Source organism: Lepus europaeus, chromosome 6 (assembly GCF_033115175.1).
Source record: "Lepus europaeus isolate LE1 chromosome 6, mLepTim1.pri, whole genome shotgun sequence".
NCBI lineage: Eukaryota > Metazoa > Chordata > Mammalia > Lagomorpha > Leporidae > Lepus > Lepus europaeus.
Genome location: NC_084832.1, coordinates 2,918,782 through 2,940,918, shown reverse-complemented (window position 1 = coordinate 2,940,918; position 22,137 = coordinate 2,918,782). Strand labels below are relative to the sequence as shown.

The window sequence follows — 22,137 nt, the reverse complement described above, 5'->3', positions numbered from 1 at the left end:
CCCTGGGCCCGGGCCCCTTCCAGCCCACCTGCCCCTTCTCCTCTCCCACCTCTTTGCCCTCCCCACTTCCTCTGTCCTGCTCCTTCCTGTCTTCTGCCCCCAGACACAACAGACAGCAGCCAGGGCGTGTGCAGAGCTGGGAAGGCCTGGAGGATCCCCGGCTCAGGCAGCACCACCCTAGCCTTGCTGGCGTCACATCCAACACTCACAACACCCTACGGGATCCAGAACACGTGAGCCCGGAGGAATGCAGGCCACTGGCTCACCAGCAAGGCTGCACCCACACCGGGGTCCCCCTGTGACACCCACTGACCACCTGGGCCCGGCTGCACGGCTCTCACAGGCCTCTGACCAGCTGCCCTCCAGGTGCAAATGGGCAGTGAGATTGCAGAACCATGGGATGAGGCTCCATGGATGCAGGGCCAAGGCCCAGGACGCACACCGGGGGTTGCAGAATAGACGGGGTCAGATGGTGAGTGGCCCCAACCACCCAGCCAGCCTCCGCGTCCCCAGCAACACTGGCTGTCCAGGAAGAGGACCCAGGAGGAGGGCAGTGATAAGGACCTCACGGGAGCACAGAGAAGGTCCCGGTCTTTGTCCTGCTTGGACACCGAGGGTCTGCTGCCCTGTAGGGTGGACCTTCCCGGCTCTCGGGGACAGAGTGGCCCTGTGCTGCTCTCCCGGCATGCCCGTCTAACGCTGAGAAGGGGCCACAGCGAGAGCCCCCAGACGAGAAGCTGGAGAGCGGAGTGTCAGAGCCGAGCTCGGCCAACAGAGACTCGTTTCTGAACGCAGCGCTCACAGCACTTCCTGTCCGTCCTGGACGGCGTAGGAATCAGTGCGGGAGGAGGGCAGGCAGCCTGACAGGTGAGAGGAGAAGCGAGGGATCTGGGGGGGGGGGGCGAGACTCCACCCGGCTTCCTGTTCTCACAAGGTGCCTTGGGGAGGCCCCCTCCCCCGCCGCCCGGCCCAGGACACCCAGGCCCATCCTGTGCACACCCAGGCGCTCTGCTTTCTCTGTTGACAGCAGAACACGTCTGAGCGTGGGTCTCCCACGGACAGTGCGGCCATGCAGCCTGCACGGCGCTGACTCCCATAAACCTTGTACTTCAAGACCATGCGCTCTTTGACACGCAATCACTGTCCCCAAGCCGGGTGCACTCTTGGTGGCCCCCAACCGGCCTGCCGGCCTCCTCCCTGCTTCCTTCTCGCAGAGTTTACGACAGGGTGAAGGGAGAGCCCATGGCCATCACTGCTGGCCACCCCAGGAACAGACCCCCCGGGACCCACGTCTGTCTGGCCAGCTTACCCTGGGGGCCCGGAGGCCCTGGAAATCCAATCCCGGGCTGGCCCACGGCGCCCTTCTCTCCCGGGAGGCCTGGCCGTCCTGGGGTTCCAGGGAAGCCCCTGTCGCCTGTTGTGAGGAGGACAAGTGTCAGCAGGAGAGAATCCGGAGCCATCCCCACCACGGCCAGATGAGCCGGGCCCCCCAGTACCTTGGGGGCCTTGGAAACCCGGGGACCCCGGCAGTCCTTCTGCCCCAGGGGGGCCAGGTAAGGGGACAACTCGTCCTGCTTCACCCTTTGGACCTGAGAAGAAAGAGCAGCAAACAAGAGTCCGTGAGGGGCTTCACTCCACCCTCTCCCAGGACCACGCGCACCCAGACAGCAAAGTCGTCTAAGTCTCCCTGAACGGGCCCGCTACGTTTCCAGAACCTTCCACAGCACGAGTACCCAGAGATCTAAGTTGCCTACATTTCCCTGTGCTGTCACTCTACGTTTCTAGAACTTTCCATAGTACCACAAGTACCCAGAGTGAAGTTGTCTACATTTCCCTAGCTTGTCTGTAGATTTCTAGAACCTTCCACAGAACAAGCACCCAGAGAGTATAGCTGTCTGTTTCCATCTTGCTCCTGTTTCTAGACTATTCCACAGCACCATGATCACCCAGAGAGCAAAGCCATCTGCATTTTCTCTTATTTCTACATTTCTAAAATTCCCATAGCATCGTGAGCAACCAAAGAACAAAGCTGTCTACGTTCCCATCTCGCCCGTTTCTAGAACCTTCCACAGTACCATGAGCACCCAGAAAGCGGTCATCTACATTCCCGTCTCGTTCCTCTATGTTTCTAGAACCTTCCACAGAGAGGTGGTCTTCACCACAAAACACTCGTCCAGAGCAATCCAGAAGTCTGTTAGACATGAGGTTGCCTCCGAAGCTCAGAGCGTAGTCATGTCTTAAACAGCCTGTCTCAAACAATCCAAGGACGTTCACTGCACTCTCTGCTTCTCAGACAGACGGATGCTGAGTGAGTTCCAGGCTGGTCTAAATTATACCCACCTGGCAGCAAACTACCCAAGTGACGCGAAGACAGGCGAATATGTGTTGTGCTACTCATGGAGGGGCAGCACGGGTTCCCCTCTACCTGCAGCCAGGAGGCGCGGGCCCGGCTACGAGGGCGCCCACACCCAGGAGAGCTGCGGGACTCGGGGTTCAGCTGTGGAAGGCCCTCCAGAGATGTGTACGTGGGGTTCTCGCAGGGTGTGGGGGCCGCCAGAGGCAGCCACACCCCTGGGAGCCAGGCCGTCAGGGCTGCCAAGCAAACACCACTCTGGCAGACTGAAGGTCGTCTTCTGATCCTAGAGCTCACGGGGTCTGCAAGCCGGGGAGCCCCACAGAACGTGGCCTGTGGTCAACCACACAGCCAGTGACCCTGACTCCAGGGAACTTCTCCCAGCCAGCCAGCCAGGACACACAGCGACCCAGCTGATTATTTTGAAGGTAGCTTCCAGCAATAAAAAAGAAAAAAGTCCAATTCCTTTTACAGCTCCGAATATTTGCACAAAGGCGCTCGATTTGTTGGCTTTGGAACTGAGAGCCACCAGTAGCAGTGATCAAAGCTCCCTTGTCCTGGGTCACGGGGGTCTCTCTGGGTCAAGCCCGGTATGTCCCTGTCGCCAAGAGTCACAAAAGGGACATTTCTGGGATTCTTGCTGACAAAGAGTTATCAAGGGATTCCTAATTGGGTGCTGAGTGCCCAGTGATGGCGAGGACAATCCAAGAAACAGGGCACTGCCCTTGGACGGGCATCAAAGACCAGCTAACGCCCCCACTTCGCAGTGCTCGGGGGCTTACATTCCGTCCTAACAAGCAGACAATGGCCCCGAGTGGGATAGGACAAAGCCTGAACTAGATGTGCAGTTAGGAACAGAGTCTGCACACACATGAGCAGGAGGGGTGAGCAGCTACTGCTCCTGCGTCGCTCCCGTCCACTAACCGAGCGACCCAGCTACCCAGTGACTGTTGCCCAGGGTCTACTCGTCACATCCAGTCACCCCAAGTCCTGCATTCACTTTCACAGTTTTCAAAAGCTCCTGCTCAGACACACACCTGCTCCTCCTCCCACCCACACACAACACCCTTCTCACTGCAGCGTTGTCTGGGAGCCACCCGTGTGCCCTGTGTCTGCTCGGAATCACAGCCAACTAAGATAGCACCGACATAGGCTGGGCGCATGGCCCAAGGCTACACCTCCATCCTCCAGGCCCTGACAGGCAGCAGGTCTCCGGGAGCAGAGAGTGACGCCGCACTCGGGTTACCCAGCCCGGATCAGTGAGGCGGAGGTCGCTATTGCCCAGGTCCCACCCCACTTCCCGGAAGCAGCGAAGCCAGGTGCAGGCCCTGCACCCTGAGCTGGTGTCCTCCACGCCCCCGGAGGCTGCACCTCCCTCCAGGGTCTCAGACCTCACCTGGCAGGCCGGGGGACCCGGGGCTTCCGGGAAAGCCTGCTTGTCCTTTGTCTCCAGCGGGGCCAATAGGACCAAACCCTGGGGGTCCTGGGGGGCCGATGTCACCACGACTCCCAGGGAAGCCGACACCCCCAGGGGGGCCGCGTTCTCCTTTCAATCCTACGGAGCCCTGGGTGCACAGGAAAGAGAAAACCGTTAGCAGCAGGCAAAGCGGCTCTGCCGTCCCACCACGCCTTCCTGCCACCCGCAGCGAGCCAGGGCCGGGGGCTGCCTTTCTCACCTGCTCACTTACTGCACCGCCCCCCCCCCCGGGGGGGCCACCTTGCCCTCAGCCTCTTCTCCAAGCCCAGCCCTCATGCGCCCTCCCTCTCTCCCTCACCTGCATCAGGAGACGCTCAGAGAATGAGGCGTCTGCCCCAGGACTCTAGGGACCCAGACACCAGCGAGCTCACATGTAGCCTCCTGTTCAGAAGCCCCTAATCTGTCCCCAGACCCTTCTTCATCCACACCCAGGGCCCGCCGCCCTCACACGTCCCATGACCCACGAGTGCCATTTGCACTCGGCACCCGGCACCATCCATGTGAAAACCACAGGTTCCGAGCGCTTCATTTCCTCCCCCACTGGGAAGACACAGGCATCCAGTGTGCAGAGAAACGTACCGGGGAGCCTTTGGGACCGGGCAGGCCCGGGTGGCCGTCTCTCCCGGGGGACCCCGCTCTCCCTGGCATGCCGGGCTGTCCTGGGAAGCCGGGGTCTCCTTTGTCTCCCTTGAGTCTTGCGTCGAAATAGATCTCACCGGGCTCTCCCTTGGCTCCGGGCTGGCCCATCAGCCCTGGCACACCTTGCGGCCCCTGCAAGAACAATGGCGGTGACTCCACACGCGGTCCGCACCAGCGTGCCTGCACCATGGAGCCGCTCGCTTGGAAACAGCCCCGGATTTACAGCTCATCCCGCGGTCGGCCTGTGAGTTTTCCCCAAAAACTCCATTGAGTCCCTTGAGTGTCCCAACCGCAGGCCAGCATGGGGCTGGGTGAGGACAGCAGCGGGCACCCAGTGGGCCTCAGGTAACTGTCGTCTCCCTCACAGCTTCTGCACCTTCCAGAACATTCTAGCAGCTGTTGGGGGGCTGCATGTGTGACTCCCGAGCCCAGAACCAGAGCACGGGCCAGTGCAGGGCTGGGAGGAGCCACTGCTCTGAGTTCGGTCACTAGAAACACCACAGGTGCCTCACGCTCGCACCTGGGACTCGGAAAGAGGGGATAAGGATGTCCAGGGCGTCGTGCGAGGGGAAACCGGAAGTGAGCACGGGGCCGGCTCTGTCATCAGTCACGTGACCTGCCCAGGAGCCGCGCTCTGGACCACTGGCAGCCCCTGGAAAGCGAGGCCAGCCACCACTGTCCCTGCTGTGGGCAGCCCAGGAGCCAGGTGCACGAGGAAGATGGCCAAGGGCTAACCAACGGCCCCAGTCACTTGTTCTCCCTGGCCCGAGGGTCCTGGGGCTCCTGCAGACCCAGCAGAACCCAAACTCCCGCACACTGCCTCTTCATTAACTCACTCTCGCTCCGAGTTCTTAGAAATGTGTGCATCGCACATGCACACACACAGGTAATGGCGTGGCGTGTCACAGGAGCACGTGCCTCTCCCAGGTAGGAACTGGAAGACCGGGCACAGAACACAACTCAGGCAAGCCTTAGTTTTAAAGGGGCTGCCACTGCCGCCGCCCAGCGAGCATCGGGGTCATCACGGCCCCATGGCAAATCCACCAGAGGTCAAGGAAGCCTGGGATTAGTGGGGGAGGGGGCCGGTGCCCTGAGAAGCTAGGTGGCAGGCCCCTGGCTGCACAGACAGATGGACGGAGCTGGCCCCGAGCGCGTGCACTCCCGTTGTCCCCACCTGCACACAGTGACAATCTGGCATCACCTGGGAACCCCTGTCTTGCCCAGCCACACGGAGGCGGGGCTGAAGAGACAAGGGGCGGGGTCTGCTCCCAGACACACAAGCAGCCGACTGGGGACTGAGCCGACCGCCCTCCCTGCCCACACTGCCCCGGGGAGCAGAGGCGACGCAGGCTGAGCAGCGGCTCTCGCCACGCGTCTTCCTGCAGACCCCACCCCTCCAGCCCACTTCGGGAAGGGTGGGCGCCAGCAGCCGCCCCGCACCCCGTGCATCGCGACTTAAACTAAATAACCCAGAAGCCTCAGCCCAAGAGCCTCCACGGGCCTGTGGCTACCGAAGTGGTCGGGTCCGAGCCGCCTCTGGGCAGCCTGGGGCCTTCCGCTGGGACCGCTCAGGACAGGGGGCAGCCGTCATTCCTGCAGCCCCCTGCCAGGAACTCCCACTCAGGGACTCGAGATGCTGTTGTTGTTTGGTTGAAAGGTTACCAGGGCATTTTGAAACTGTTTCTCCTGAGCCAGCCAGCGTCTACACAGCCTGAACTCCCAGATAAAACTGGATTCCGGGCCGGCGCCGCGGCTCACTAGGCTAATCCTCCACCTTGCAGTGCCAGCACACCAGGTTCTAGTCCCGGTCGGGGCACCGATCCTGTCCCGGTTGCCCCTCTTCCAGGCCAGCTCTCTGCTGTGGCCAGGGAGTGCAGTGGAGGATGGCCTAAGTCCTTGGGCCCTGCACCCCATGGGAGACCAGGAGAAGCACCTGGCTCCTGCCATCGGATCAGCGCGGTGCGCCGGCCGCAGCGCGCCTACCGCGGCGGCCATTGCAGGGTGAACCAACGGCAAAAGGAAGACCTTTCTCTCTATCTCTCTCACTGTCCACTCTGCCTGTCAAAAAAAAAAAAAAAACTGGACTCCGCTCCTTTCTGGTTTTGCACGGGCTGCCTCCTGTGACTCGGTGCGGATTCCACCGCATCAGGGCCACGCGCCCCGTCTCCACGGACACGGGCACTCGGGCCTCGGGGGCAGGACCAAGGCTCCCTTGTGTGTTTTTGATGTGTGCAACACAGGAGACGTCAGAGGAAACATATGTTCAAACGGGCCAAATCCACCCCCAGATTCAAACCCCAACCCAGGAAGTGAGAACCAGTGTGCGTTTTCCCCCACTGAGGGGCCCTGACACTGCTCGTTCGGGGTTCACAGCTTTCTCACAGCCTCGGGGCAGGGCGGGGCAGGGGTGGGGGGGCGAGGAGGAAGTACAGCTTCCACTTCAACCACCAGCATGGTGTGAAAGGGAGACAGGTAGACTTCCAGAAGCTGAGGCTGGCGGCCCTACAGCCCCCACGTGCGCTCTGTCCCAGGACGCCCCGTGCCTGCACGGTTCACAGCTCTGATCCACAGCCCTACAGATACGTGCTGGGGAACACACGCCCCCAGCACTGCCGCGTCTCCTGGGGCGGCTGTGCCCCTCTGCTGCCTGCACCCACCTTGGGCCAAGCTGGGGACAGTGGGGTCCCTGGGGGACCCAGCCTTAGGGAGCCAACATTCGGTGCCCGAATCGCACACTCTGCTTTCACGGCCACCCAAGCCAGGTGAGGAGTCGGAGCCTCCCCCACTCCCCAGTGCTCAGGGTGTGGCCTCTCCTGCAGCCTCCGGCCCCATCCAAAACGCACACACTGCTGGGCTGGTCGAGCCACAGAGCGGATACGGCTGCAGACAACAGGAGAAACCACCTTCCCAGCTGCCCCGTGTCCACAAACCTGCTCCCGGGGACTTCTCCCACCTATGGGAGGCCTGGGCACGAGCACTCCAGTCCTGAGTGTGATCCGCTTCCTTCGCTGGTCCCCCTCCAGCACCCCCTCCCAACTTCTTCCCTTCCCGTTAGACTCGGCCGCCAGGCCCGGGCGTCTGGCCTGGACCTCAGCCAGAGCTGAGACAGGAAGTCCCCCAGGACAGCCAGGCGGATAAAGGCGGACCGACAGGGGTCGGAAGCATCCTTTCCCGCCGCCTTCAAAGGCCCCGTCTTTGATCCCCACGACGGGGAGGGCTCCCCAGCTATTTGAACTTCTCGTTTATTTGGACAGATTTTAAACAATCGCAGCCTCTGACTGAGCCTCCCAGGACCAGGAACGCTCCGGGAAGCAGAAGACCAGGGTCTGACTTCCAAAGGGGAAGCCGCGCTGGCCTCCACCGGCCCGGCCCCGCCTCCACTCACTGTATCGAAGCTTCCAGCAACATGGACACACTCGAAAGCTGAAAGCCTGTATCAGAAGAGGACAAGGCCAGGGACCCGACTTTCGACTTCTGACAAGGAAGAAGGGAGGGGGAAGGCGGCTCAGAGCACTCCGCGGAGCACCGGGCACTCAGGAGCGCTAAGGCCACGACGCATCAGAGCTTCAGAAACACACGGGCTGGGGCAGGGCTCGGCTTGTCACCGCCTAGGTCCCGGCTCCCTTTAAACCGACGTGCCAAGCCGGGGCGTGGCACTGCACGATCAGATCTGAAGACGCTTCTGTACAACGGGCGTCAGCCCCGGGAGTCCCCGTCCCGTCTGTCAGCGGCAGGGGGAAGCGTGTGTCACGTCCCCAGGGGGAAAAGGCTTCCTTAACCGGCGCGGAGTCTGTTCACGGACAATGCCCGGGGCGGCACCACGAGTGAGGGTCACACAGAAAGGCAACAGCCCGTGCCACCGCGTGGCCACTTCACGGGGGTCCCTGTGGCCCCATGGGAAAGCCTGGAGCCCCTAGGGAAGGACCTGCCCTGAACACAGCTCCGCAGCCGTGAGATTTGGGCCAGGAGAGAAGCCAGGAGCCGGCAATGGGTGCAGGTGTGCGGGGCGAAGGGCCGTGCCGGGGTGACCTCAGAAACCCCGCAGAGGGCAGGCCCACGGGCACGCGCACACACAGGACTCTGCCGCTCGCTCCGCAGCAGCTCACGCGCGCCTGTACTCACCGGCAATCCTTCAAGACCGTCCCTGCCGGGGAACCCGCGGTCGCCCTTGGCCCCTGGCTGGCCCGGGAACCCTTTAAAGAGAGACAGCACAGAGCTCATGAGATACTTCCTCCAAACTCTCTCTCCCCCACAAGATTCCAAAAAGTCTACAAAGCAGACGGAAGACTCTCCAGGGAGGAGTAACAAAAGCGCCCAGGAGAGGCTCAGAGGGGAAATGTGACCCCACATGCCCGTAACTCAGAAACAATATAGCTGCAAGTGCCCCGGCCCTCGCGCCCACAGTCCCAGGGACCACACCAAGGGAAGGCCTCTGTTGATGTCTTTTGAGACAGCCAAGGCTGTGGGGCAGGGTGAACTCTCAGTGACTCCGAACAGCAGGCCAGTTTGATGGCTGTCGGCGGTGTGGCCAAGGCTCCACGCCCGCCTTGTGGTGCTCCTACTCTGAACATGGGTGCGGCGGCCTCCCCGTGAAGGTGCCCACGTTGCCCGGGTCCTCTGCTGCCACAGGCTCACCTATCTCTCCCGGGGGTCCCTGTGGCCCGGGGGGTCCACGCAGCCCTTCCATGTCACAGGCGAGGCAGCTGTCTCCCTTCTGACCTGAAAGAGGAAGCACAGGTGATCCAGGTGCACGGGTGGGCCGGGTGTACGGGTGGGCCAGGTGCATGGGTGGGCCAGGTGCACGGGTGGGCCAGGTGCACAGGTGAGCCGGGTGCACGGGTGGGCCGGGTGCACGGGTGGGCCGGGTGCACGGGTGGGCCAGGTGCACGGGTGGGCCAGGTGCACAGGTGAGCCGGGTGCACGGGTAGGCCAGGTGCACGGGTGGGCCAGGTGTACGGGTGGGCCAGGTGCACGGGTGGGCCAGGTGCACAGGTGAGCCAGGTGCACGGGTGGCCCGGGTGCATGGGTGGGCCAGGTGCACGGGTGGGCCGGGTGCACGGGTGGCCCAGGTGCACAGGTGAGCCAGGTGCACGGGTGGCCCGGGTGCACGGGTGGGCCAGGTGCACGGGTGGGCCAGGTGCATGGGTGGGCCAGGTGTGGGAGGCGCACCAAGGTCGCAGCCATGCGTGGAGGACAGGAGACGCCGCACTCATAGCTGGGGGTCTTGGGGATCCCCGATGGCACCCTCTGCTAGGCTCCCCATCAGCTGCGGTGCTGGGCGTCACCCCTGCCACTCGTGCTGCCCCGTGACCGTGGCTGCTCTATTCCCAACCCCTCGTCCACACGGCAGCGCGATCCCGAAACCCAGGGTCGCCCCGGCCTGGGCAGAGTTGGCCGCTGCCACAGCGTCGGCAGTTCTACACGCACCCTCCCTCCCTCCCTCCCTCCCGGGGTTTTTACCAAACTGGACAAAAGCTCATGGATTTCAAGCCCCGCTGCTGGCTGTGGGGTGATGGAGGTGAAGTGGCAGCCATGAAGCCAAGAACGAGGCTCTGACCCCCAGACCAGCACGGCAGAGCACCGAGCAGCGGGCAAAGGCCCTTCCTTGGAACGTGTGGCGCCCAGTCTCCCAGCTCGGCTCCAAGGCCTGCGGTGGCTTCAACCACAAGACGTCCAGTTTCTGGGCACAAGTCACGCATGACGCAGAGCAAACGGAGTGGGGGAAAGCAGGCACCGGGGAAAGCATCGGGGCTCAGCTGCACCCCCCCCCCAACCCTGCCACAGGTGCCGAAGCCACCAGCTCCACTCCAGCAGGTGCTGTTGCTAAAGATGGGACAGGGCCAAGGCAGGTAGGGCCACGGCCTTGGTGGGGGAGCCGGGGCCCACGAGCGTGGGTGGAGACAGGCGTCCCTGGATGGACACAGTGCAACCCAGCTGAGCTCTGGGCCCGTGGGGTTCAGTGGGAGCTGATGGGAGACACCCCCCCGTCCGGGCAGGCAGAGCTGTGACAGAAGCCAAGACACAGAGCCGGCAGGGGCCCGCCCTAGGATTCTGGGGATGGACAGGCTTCAGCGTGAACAGCGGGCAGACCCTGGCTGGGGGCACGCTGGGAGGGCTCCTCAGGCCACCTCCACCTGAGCTGCTGCAGCTACACACTGTCAGAATTCTACAATGCTGGCCAAAGCAGCATGGATGCTTCTAGGTTCTGACGATCAAAACCCCCTTCCAGTCCAAAGCCCAAGGTGGTGAACCACGGGGCTGACACTGCCAGGCAGGTGAACACGGGGACAGCCCCTGTCTGCTGCGCCCCAAGGCAGGGCTGCCGAGGCAGTGTGGATCCACCTGTTCATAACACTGCCTGCAAGCTCAGTGCGTAGGCCATGTCGCTGGCACCTGGACAGGCAGGGGCTGGCGCTGTGGCATAGCAGGTAAAGCTGTTGCCTGCAGCACCGGCAAACCATATGGGCACCGGTTCAAGTCCCTGCTGCTCCATTTCCAATCCAGCTCCCTGCTGTGGCCTGGAAAAGCAGTAGAAGATGGCCCAAGTGCTTGTGCCCCTGCACCCATGTGGGAGACCCAGAAGAAGCTCCTGGCTCCTGGCTTTGGATTGGCGCAGCTCTGGCCATTGCAGCCAACTGGGGAGTGAACCAGACCTTTCTCTCTCTCTCTGTGTAACTCTGACTTGAGTTCAAGTAAATAAATAAATATTAAAAAAAGAAGAAGAAATTAAGATCCCTTACCTTTCTCTCCGACTTCACCACTCAATCCCGGCTGCCCTGGTGTGCCGGGAGGACCCTGATCGCCAGGTGGCCCGGGCTGACACTCCACGATGCCGTCTGAAATGACACAAGGCCACACCATCAGTGAGGGCCTTCCTCCCCTTACTCCAGCCTCTTACAAACCAGACGCTGGGGTCACTTGCTAGGTCTAGAAATTCAGCTCCAGTTGGCCGTCTCAGCCGTGCGGGGCCACCCCCGCCCCGTGGTCTCCCGTCACCAGCCCTGTGCCCTGCCTTGCCTCGTTTTCCTCTTGCAAAGCACAGAGCATTGCTCACACCCACGGAGAGGAGGTCAAGGCAGCAGTGGCACGGCCACCCAGTGCCAGGGCCCGGGGCTGGGGTCACGCACTAACCAGAGCAAACCCTTCTGGTCTCCCCACCCCAGGAAAACAAGGACACCTCAAGGAGACCCAGAGCCTTGGCTCACAGCTCAGCTGGAAGTTTCAACAGCGTAAGGACTGAGGTCAGACAGGACAGGGCCTGGCTCTGTTTGCTTGTGGCTTTGTCTGCTTCTCTGAGCTGGTGACACGGGGCTGTCCCCACAGTCACCGTGGAGGACCTGCACCGTGTCTCCCTCCAGTCCTGCTGACTCCCACAGTCCTCTGACCCATGGGCAGGGGACTTCAACTTTATGTCTCAGAGAGCAGGCCCTCCGATCCCAGTCCAACAAGCAGTGTCGACTCCCTGGCCGTGCAAATGCTGGCAACGCGAGCTCCCGGGAGACAGAAGTTACTCCTTTCCCAGGACACGCGCCCTGCCCGGCTCCTTCGCACCCTGTACAGGCCCAGCCACATCCACCACCACGATCAGCTCAGAGAAACCTCCGGGCTGAAGCGAGAAGACAGGGGCCATTTCTGAGGACTTCCGATTTCACGGCCTGAGCCCACCTGACGCCTGCTCAGGGAGGGGTCTGCAGCCACGGGGGGCACGGAGCTGCCACAACCAGCCGGGACCAGACCACGGCAGCAGCACCAGCACGTGGAAATGCCTACAGTGCCTGGTTCATGAGCTGTGGCCAGGCCACGCCGGCAGTAGCTCCGAGATGTAGGCTCTGTATCCTGTGCCGTAACTCTGAATAAGTCTTGTTTGTGCTCAGGAATTCAGTTTATGTGGACTCAAAAGAAAATCTAGAAATCTGGTGCGGTAGATGTTACACTGATGGGGACTTCATATTTTTATAAAAAAATTTATGCATATTTTGGGCCTGCAAAAAATATTCTTCTTGGGTTGGTGCTGTGACATAGCGGGCAGGGCCACCACCTGCAGCGCCGGCATCCCATGTGGTCACTGGTTCAAGTTCCGGCTGCTCCACTTCCAATCCAGCTCCCTGCTAATGAGCCTGGGAAAGCAGCAGCGGACAGTCCAAGTCCTTGGGCCCCTGCACCCGTGTGGGAGACCCGGATGAAGCTCCTGGCTCCTGGCATCAGCCTGGCAGAGTCCTGACAGTTGCGGCCATTTGGGGAGTGCACCAGTGGATGGAAGATCTGTCTATGCCTCTGCTTCTCCATGAATTCTGACTTTCAAATAAACAAATCAAAAAAAAAAAAAAAAAAAAAACACTCTTCTCCCAGCTTCTCTCCCAGTGAGCACCCCCTCTCTGGCGTCAGCTTATGGCTCTGTGAAGATCACTCCCCACCCCCACAACTGCACCTTGCCCTTGCTGGCTGTGCCTCCCCTCTGGCTCGCCAACACTTACAGTCTTACTTTACTTATCTTGATCTACACCTGTTCCCCCCCAGATCCCACGCGCCAGGGGGCAGGACTTTGTGCAAGCTTCCCCGCGGCTCCTGCTACAGGGCCTGATGCACCCCAACCCGCAGGGACCCCAAGGCCCTCGGACGGCCCCAACCCTCCTGGGACACAGAAACGAAGACTTTGCCATGGGGGTGTCCGGGGCACGCGGAGTTCACTTTCCTCTCCCACGTTCCACAAAATCACGAGAGGAGACGCTGCACAGGTCACACGCGAGCCACTGCGTTCCCACCACATCCATGCGGATGTGCCCACAGACATGGCCAGCCCAGAGCTGGCTGTGCCTGCCAGTCTTGGTGCAGCCTCCCTTAGCAGCCTCCTAGGCCTGAGCTCCCTCCCCAGAGGTGCCCCTGGGTGCCAGCAAATCACCGCCACAGCCCCCTGGGACCTAGCACACAGAGCATCTGTGTTCCGGACGCTCCACAGAGCACCTGTTGGCACGGAATCTGCACTACCCAAAGGCCTCTTTTGCAAACCTGAACCCACTTCCACAGGGGCAGTGGACTTCAGACCTCTAGAATCTTCCCGGAGTCTGCGTCAGTGGAGTGGAAGCTCCATGTGGCGTGCTCAGCCCTCACGAGGGGCTGACGTGAGAAATCGAGGGGGCACACACAGCCTGAGGTGTGCACAGGCCACACATCTGCTCCCACGCCGTCCCCTGCCCTGTCTTCAGTGCACGTGTGGGTGTGAGCAGGACGGGGGCTCCAGACCACACAGCATGCAGGCTGTGTTCAATAAAAACCATGCGGCTGAACTGGTTAACATGTTACTTATTCCTAGAAACTGGTTTCTTTTTTCTTTTTTTTTAACTACTCCTCTCTCCTGCATGGTTAATTTTGTGCAGATCCCAAGTGGAATGTCAATAATTAACCAGTCACTGGACAAAGAAGCTGGTGTGTCTTGCGCTCCGGCCAGCTCTGCCCTCGAATTCCTGCACCTGGACCCTGTGGGAAACCATCCCTGGGGGGACTTACTGGTGTGGCCTGGCTGCCCGGGGGGCCCCGGGGGGCCGGGAAGGCCTGGGAGCCCGTCCTTTCCGCTTGGTCCTGGCAAAGACACGCCTGGCAGTCCCTGGTCACCTTTTTCTCCTCTCTCGCCGGGGAAGCCGGGAGCACCGGGCTGGCCGGGCACCGGAAAGCCTGGAAGCAGCACAAATCGCAGGCCAATCAGCACCTCCAGCACAAACAGGTCAAGGGCTCCTAGCGGTGCCGTAGACAGGGCACCCAACACGGGCTTTCTCACGCGAAAGTGCTGGCAGCCACGCATCTGACTTCAGGGAGAGGACCTCGCCGTGCGGACGCTAAAGCCCACGACTGCTCGGTACCAGCGGCATTGCCAAGCAGGGCACAAGCACAGGTGGCACCGAGGCAAGGGGGCTGGGCTCTGAGACGGCAGGAACACAGGGCCAAGGGCGCACACTGTGTGGTTCCAGGTCGGGGGTGGAGGCCACGCGGAGTCAAGGGCACCCGCAGTAGATATGGCCGCCTCAAAGCCGAGAACTGAGGTTTGTGACAGGAAGGTGGAGAGACTCTGGGGAAGGGGCCAGAGCACAGCGAAGCACACGGCTGGGCCTGAGTGGGGAGGGAGCGGAGAGGAGAGAGTTGCGAGGAAGAGGAGGACCCCAGGACCCGAGGAGACTCACAAGCACAAGTACAAGATGCAGAAAGAAACGAAGGCAGCCCGTGCAGGCCTCAGCCGAACCAGCAGGGCCCACGGTGCGCAGCAAAGCAGAGGGGAGAGCAGGACCAGGAAGCAGGCCAGGGCCGGCCCAGCAAGACAGCAGGTTACCGGGGCAATGGGGGCCGCACCCCGGAGCGGAGCACAGAGCATGGCGGGATGGGGCGACCCCACAGGCACCTGCCCAGGCAGGGACAGCAGCCAGGAACTAGAAAACTGCCAGTCCATGCGAATATCTCATGCACATATAACCACCTGCAAAACGTGAGCCAGGGTCCTACAGAGAGAGTGCCAGCTGAGGAGGCTCACCTGGAAGTCCTGGCTGGCCTTGGATCCCTGGGTAACCTGGAAAGAGAAAGAGAGCATTGGGCACACTGACAGGAGTTCCCTCGCGGACACCAGCTTGTATGTCTCCACCTAATGTCCAGGAGGGCTGTGCAGAGACCTCCACGCCCAAGGGGAGCCACCCAGCGCCCTGAAGCCAGGAGAGGGCCGCGCTGCCCACGTGGCGAAGACACCCAAAGACTTCAGAAAGTGCCTGGAACGTGGAACCAAGATGCTGGCTTAATTTGGCACAAAATGCTTGAAACCTATGCACAAATTTTTCACCATAAGCCTTTTCCACGCAGTATTTGAAGACCCCCTCCTATGAACCTGAAGAAGACCCGGTCCCCAGGGAGCTGTGCAGGGCACGCAGCTGCTTCCAAGATACAGATGAGCCCAGGTCAAAACTGGAGAGAGAGAGGCGGGATGGGGGGCGAGGGCAAGCAGCTACCTTTAGGGCCCGGCTCTCCTCTGAGCCCCGGTGCTCCCGGGAAGCCTCGCTCTCCTTTCTCTCCCAAAGGTCCCGTGCCAATCACCTGAACACAAGGAGGAAGATCACCGCGGGGCAGGGAGCAGCCGCACACGACCGCTCTCCGTTCAGAGGTGCGCTTCTCTAAGCACTTCAGAACGATGTGCCGCAGCAGCGGCGCTCTGAGTCCCGAGACAGCCAGTGAGTGGGGACGAAGCATCGGGGCCGGTCCTGCAGGCGGCCGGGCCCCCTCCAGGACCCCGGGGGCAGCAGCAGCTGTCAACCGCACGGAGGCAGGGCAGGGACACAGCGGAGGGAGCCCAGGGACACACACGCCACACGGAGGGAGCCCAGGGACACAGCGGAGGGAGCCCAGGGACACACGCACCACACGGAGGGAGCCCAGGGACACAGCGGAGGGAGCCCAGGGACACACATGCCACACGGAGGGAGCCCAGGGACACACGTGCCACACCGTGAGCATTTCTCGTCACGGGGTGTGGTCCCAGGAACATCCTTCAGTGTCCTAAGGCTGTGGGTCGGGGAACACTCACAGCTCTTATTAGAAGAAAATATTTTGCTTTTTAACATGTCCCAAAGTGGAGTGTTTTTTTCTGAAATTGAGAGGCGCCTGGCCCAGAAGGCGCTAGACCTCATTAGAAAGGAGAGCTGCTTCACTCCGGATCTACTCTACGGAAATGTCAGGAAAATGGCAAAAGCAAATGTTGCACATTGCCCTTAAATGTGATCCTCTGTGTCAACTAAATCAGTAGTTATTGCTAAATGTGCTTATTCTACATAGCTTGATTTGGCCACTCTACGATACATACATACATCAACACCAGATGCTATACTCATGAATGTAAATAATTTTTCCTTGCCAAGGAAAAAATGAATAAAGGGCAAACATCTAACATAAAGAAAAACAAATAAATAAAAAATATTGATGAGGTTAAGGTAAAAACAGAATATTTCAACATTGCAAGCAGCCACAAACAACAATAGAAACAGAAATTTGAATAGGAGCCAGAGTTGTGGCTTAATGGGCTAAACCACCTACAACACCTACATCCCGTATGGGCACTGGTTCAAGTCCCGGCTGCTCCACTTACAATCCAGCTCCCTGCTAATGTGCTTGGGAATGCAGTGGAGGACGGCCCAAGTCCTTGGGCCCCTGCACCCACGTGGGACACCCGGAGGAAGCTCCTGGCTCCTGGCTTTGGTCTGGCCCAGCCTTGCCATTGCCGTCATTTGGGGAGAACAGCAGCGGTAAAAGTTTTCCTTCTCTCTCTGTAACTCTGTCATTCAAGTAACTGTTTTTTAAAAAAGAACGAGGAGAACATGTGGAGTAATAAAAGCAACAGGAAGGTTCCCAGGGCCAGCGCTGTGGCGTGGCAGGTAAAGCCGCTGCCTGCAGTGCTGGCATCCCAAATGGGCACCAGTTCGAGTCCCAGCTGCTCCTCTTCCCATCCAGCTCTCTGCTATGGTCTGGGAAAGCAGCAGAAGACGGCCCAAGTCCTTGGGCCCCTGAACCCACGTGGGAGACCCGGAGGAAGCTCCTGGCTTTGGATTGGCACAGCTCCGGCTGTTGCGGCCATTTGGGGAGTGAACCAGTGGGTGAAAGACTTCCCTCTCTCTCTCTCTCTCTCTGCCTTCTGCCTCTGTAACTCTGCCTTTCAAATAAATAAAGAAGTCTTTTTTTAAAAAAAAAAAAAAAAAAAAGCATTAGAAGGTTCAGCACTTCCTGGAAGTGTAACCTCCCCCCTGCACAAGTAGGAGGAGAGCAGCCAACAGCAAGAAGCTCACGTTCAGGAGAGGCTGGTGACCTGGCTTACAGGTGGGCAAACTACGCATGCGGACAAGGAGTAAAACGTTATCTGCAAGAATAAAAGTGCTTTTGCTAGGACAAATTACAGGCCATCTGCTCTCCCTAGGAAAATTTCCCTCCCTGGCCTTCGGATCCGTGCTGACACGCAGGGGCCACCTTGCCTTTTCAGTGGTTGAAGAAATGCAAACGCGAGCAAGGTGCAAGATGAAGTCCCAAACTGCACACAACACGAGTCATCTCACAGCGCGTGCGCCCTGCACACACAGGTCTTCCAGGGACAGCTGCAGAGCCTGGTCCCGGGCAAACGCTGGCCCCACGGCCTCCCTGTGCCCCCCGTCCCCTCCCCCAGTCCAGGAGGGCAGAAGCCAGCACAGCACTCACGATGCCAGGTGGGCCCGGAGGACCAGCTTCTCCTTTGTCTCCCTGCAAAAGAAGAAAACAGCTCGGCGTGCTGTCTCCACGGGAAACGCGTGCCCCAAAACGGAAAACACTGGCAGATACGTGTCAGTCACTTTCGCATTGGATGACCACCCCCCAGAAATCTACCTTTTTGCTCTCTGATGTTCTTGTACACCTGTGATAACAGTTTAGAAAGTTCTCAGCTACGCACATTAGGCCATAAATGTGGAGGCTTTCCTTTTAAACAAGGCATTAAACTAGAAGGCAGTGTCTTAGTTTTTCCTCTATGAACAAGAAGAGATTCTAGAAACACCTGTAGAACTTGGGAACTATTTTAGCTACCACATTCTAAATCCAACTCTCACTTGACATCCATGAGATTGTCTTTTCCATAAATGCACAGAGTACGCCCTCTCGCCGCTTGGTCAGACCCCCGCAGAAGACCCCGAAGCCCCTTCCTACATTCCCACGCCCTATTCAACTCCCAGCTCCCACCTTGGACGCCAGCTTCCCACCCCCGCAGACCCTGGGAACGCAGGTGAGGGCTCGGGTACCTGCCTTCCGCTCACCCACTCGGGCAGCCTGGACCACGTTCCCGGCCCCCCGCTCCAGCCCCGGCCCAGCACGGCGCACGTGTGCAGGCCAGGACAGGATCAACTCTGACAGTTTCCGAGTGGAAATGGAAAGACCGGACAGTCTCTTTCCTTCCACACATCTCACTGCTCCCTCCGACTGTTTTATAATGGGGAAAAAATGAATGCCTATAAAAACTTGAATGGGAAAAAATTAATGTGAAAAATTCATGAGTACCAACGAAGTCCCTAAAATTGTGTTTTCACCCAAACGGAGCACAAGTAATTTTTTTCCTCTTTGAGCCTAAGATTCATTATTCTAGAGGGAAAAAAAAAAACCAAAGCAACAACAGGAACCAAGAACAGCGCACTTGGGCCAAAGCGAGGTCTGGGAGCAGGGGTGCTCACCTGTGGGCCTGGGCGGCCGGGGAGTCCGGGGTACCCCGAGTCTCCAGGGAAGCCCTGCAAGAGAGAGGAGCCGTGAGGGGCGCCCAGGCCATGCAGGGCTGCACCTCGGGCCGCGGCTGCCAGGACTTACCAGGCTCCCCTTTTCCCCCTTCTCGCCGTCTTTGCCGGGCTTCCCCTGCAGGAGGAAGGCAGAGAGCATTGGCGCCATGGCGAGGCCGAGCCAGATGGCTATGGACCCTCGCGGCCCTGGTCCCCATCAGCGGCCTGGGCCGCGCCCTGAGCCGGCTGCATGCAGACGGGCATCCAGAGGCCGCCTTCACGCCAGGCTGCTTCGCTCCGGCGGGGGCGCCAGCTCACGGGACCCAGAAAGGCCCGCAGAGGAGCAGTGGGTTCGGGCGGGAAGGGAGATGGCTGAGGGGCACGGGTTCGGGCGGGAAGGGGAGATGGTGTCCCAGTGAGGAGTGGGCGGACTTGGGGAGCGCTCACCCGGGGCCCTGGTTTTCCGGGTTCGCCTTTCTCGCCAATCCCTGGAATTCCCTGGAGAGAAGAAAAAGCCAGAGTGAGGGACACACGTCAGTGATACGCAACCAGAGAGACACAAGCGTAACCTCCACATTGAAGTAATAACCACATAAAGGAACCGGGCACCTACCTGAAATCCAGGTTCGCCTTTTTGACCCTAAGAAGATTGAGAGAGAGAGAGAGAGAGAGAGAGAGAGAGAGAGAGAGAAAGGTCAGCTCTGTCTCACGGCTATGTCCATCTTTTATGTGCTATGTACACCATGCACAACAAAGTACGACCCTTTTCCAAATGAGCAAAGAAACTCACATTGGTCTCTGCCTCTGGCTTCCCTGCACGGCCCGGGCCGTGGGCATAGAGGGGCAGAGGGGGTCCCACTGGTGACCGACCACAGCCTCCCCCACCCCGGCGCTCCCCGAGGAGGGACAGCCTCGAATCAGTCGTGAGCCAGGCCAGTGCCAGCCGCCCTGCGCACACAGGTGGTTACAGCGAATGGAAAAGAACGCAGATGTGTTCCAGGCCAGGATGGAGAGCTGCATTTTGCCTGATTTCTCTTGCTCCCTTGGAGTCTGTCCCAGATCAGACAGCGGCAGCGGCCGCACGCAGCCTGCATGTACCTACCTTCTCTCCCTTGGTGGCAAAGTCCCCTTTCTCCTTCACTTGAGCTTGTCCTGGGACTCCCGGGGGCCCACTGACGCCTTGATCTCCCTGTGGGTGCAAAAATGGAGAATTAACCAGGCAAAAAAAAAAAAAAAAAAAATCACAACAGCAAGAAGGGGAAGTGCAGCCTAAAAGAAAACATCAATTTAAAAAACGCAATGGCTTGTGTTCTCTATTTTGCCTCTTGGCATAAAATTAAGTTTCAGCATGAAGATGGCACAAAAGCATGGAAAATTAGCAGTGGCTTTGCTTCCCAGGGACTAGGAAGCCCGGCAGCCGCATCTCAGTCGTGACAAGGCGTCTGAATGTCCACAGGACGTGTTTTCTGTGTGTGGAACAAAAACTCCAGCAAGGGCATTGCTGCACACTGGTGGCACAGAGGACAGAGAGACAGACTGGCTGGGGAGCAAGGTGGTGTTTTCAGGTCAACAAGAAATAAGAGGACCATTAGGAATGTGGCTATCCAGGCATCCTGAGTGTTGGGCACACTGGAAGTAAAGACATCTGGCCATAGCACACAGGAGGCCCCAAAATACCCCTTCATCGGGAGGCTGATGGGAAAGGTGAGACAAAAAACTGAGGTTGAGGTCCACTGCCCAGTCCAGCTCTGTCCAGGCCCCCTGCATCTGACGCCCCCTGGTGGTCATCACACACCTTGTCACACTGGCGAGGCAGGCGGGAGCGGCAGCTACAGGAACACCCCCAGCCCGTGCCCTGTCGTTGATCTGATCTGGGGAAACCCATGGAGTGACCTGGGGACCCAGGGGTCCCATTATCTCTCTATTCCAAAGATGGGGCCGCCTGCTCTGGCCTGTGCGTCTGCTCTGTGCCTGCCTGGCCACCGAGAAGGGCTGCCCACTGCCCAGCGTCCCCTCAGTGGCCTTGGTCACACTCTGCTACTAATGGCCAAGTCCTGGCTGACTCTGTTATGACTTCTAGGCCCGGCTTCATCCCTGGCAAAGAGCATGCTGACCAAGCTCTGTGTACACGTCCCTGGAATCGGTCATCGCATTGTCCTCTCTGCCTGTCAGATTGTGCCGGGAGCACGTCACTGCATTCCAGATTCTCCAAAAGTGACAATAAACTCAGTAATCCCAGCACTTTGAGAAACACGACCGAATTCAAGGATATACAGAGAAGACGGACATTATCAAGAGGAGCCACGCGAGGTGGACATCCCGAAAGGCTCACACCTGGGGGGTAAACATGGAAACACGCGCAAGAGACGCTCACACACCTTGTCACCTTTCGGTCCTTGGAAACTTAAGCCCATTTGGCCCTGTTGATAAAAAATTAGGCTCTCATTATTAGAGTTGTTTTAGCGTTGTTTCCATTGCTCAAAGTCATTCCACCAGTGCCACATACAACGCGATAAGATGGCAGGCGGTTCGAGTCCCGGTTGATCCACTTCCCATCCAGCTCTCTGCTATGGCCTGGGAAAGCAGCAGAAGATAGCCCAAGTCCTTGGGCCCCTGAACCCGCGTGGGAGACCTGGAGGAAGCTCCTGGCTCCTGGCTTCGGATTGGCGCAGCTCCGGCCATTGTGGCCAACTGGGGAGTGAACTAGCAGATGGAAGACCTTTCTCTCTCTCTGTCTCTCTCTCTCTCTCTCTCTCTCTCTCTGCCTCTCCTCTCTCTCTGTGTAACTCTGACTTTCAAATAAATAAATAAATAAATCTTTAAAACAACAACAACAACAAAGGAGTGACGAAAGGCTGGAAGCGGAGGGATGGCTGATGGGTGGCAGGTGGGCAGACAGGCAGAGATTGACAGAGGTGGGGATGGATGGATGAACAGATAGGAGTGGGTGTTCAGATAAATATAATTTTCAAAACTTTTCCTAAACTCAAAACACCGAAGAGGAAGGAGTGAAGCACCCTTACCTTTTCACCTGGGGGGCCAGGGGGGCCTGGGGGACCCTGCAGGAGGAGACGTTTTAATTAAACACCAATCACAGCTTCCGTGACCTTTAACTCCTTCTTTGTGCAAAAGCTTTCTTAAGAGTCAATGGTTAACAGGATCATTTATTTGTTAAACTTTCATTCTGTGCTGGAAAACTGAAAATAACTAGAAAACATAGAGTCTAGGACAATCATTAATATGAGTGCAAACACCACAAAAGCTCAGGCATTGCCCCGAGGCCACCCACCCATCTCTAGGAGCCCTGGGGCTGCAGGCTTGGGAATAACATTTGTCTTCCTCCGACACTGTGGTTCATCTCCAATAAACTGATGGGGTCGGCGTTGTGGCATAGCAGGTAAAGCTGCCGCCTGCAACACCAG

At 59.1% G+C, this 22,137-nt stretch overlaps 1 protein-coding gene across 1 annotated transcript in view; it reads right to left on the bottom strand.

The window, feature by feature from the left end:
• COL4A1 (collagen type IV alpha 1 chain) overlaps positions 1–22,137 on the bottom strand; it is a 135,045-nt gene that overhangs the window by 30,493 nt on the left and 82,415 nt on the right. Inside the window, exons 11-28 of the mRNA XM_062193944.1 lie at positions 21,739–21,774; positions 21,094–21,135; positions 19,818–19,904; positions 19,329–19,355; positions 19,163–19,213; positions 18,807–18,851; positions 18,677–18,730; positions 17,679–17,720; positions 15,452–15,536; positions 14,986–15,021; positions 13,974–14,138; positions 11,210–11,305; positions 9,105–9,188; positions 8,592–8,662; positions 4,410–4,601; positions 3,750–3,918; positions 1,497–1,589; positions 1,310–1,414 (exon numbers count right to left, since the gene is read on the bottom strand). Of these exons, the coding sequence (XP_062049928.1) occupies positions 1,310–1,414; positions 1,497–1,589; positions 3,750–3,918; positions 4,410–4,601; positions 8,592–8,662; positions 9,105–9,188; positions 11,210–11,305; positions 13,974–14,138; positions 14,986–15,021; positions 15,452–15,536; positions 17,679–17,720; positions 18,677–18,730; positions 18,807–18,851; positions 19,163–19,213; positions 19,329–19,355; positions 19,818–19,904; positions 21,094–21,135; positions 21,739–21,774 (1,480 nt within the window). The remainder of the gene's footprint in view (positions 1–1,309; positions 1,415–1,496; positions 1,590–3,749; positions 3,919–4,409; positions 4,602–8,591; positions 8,663–9,104; positions 9,189–11,209; positions 11,306–13,973; positions 14,139–14,985; positions 15,022–15,451; positions 15,537–17,678; positions 17,721–18,676; positions 18,731–18,806; positions 18,852–19,162; positions 19,214–19,328; positions 19,356–19,817; positions 19,905–21,093; positions 21,136–21,738; positions 21,775–22,137) is intronic.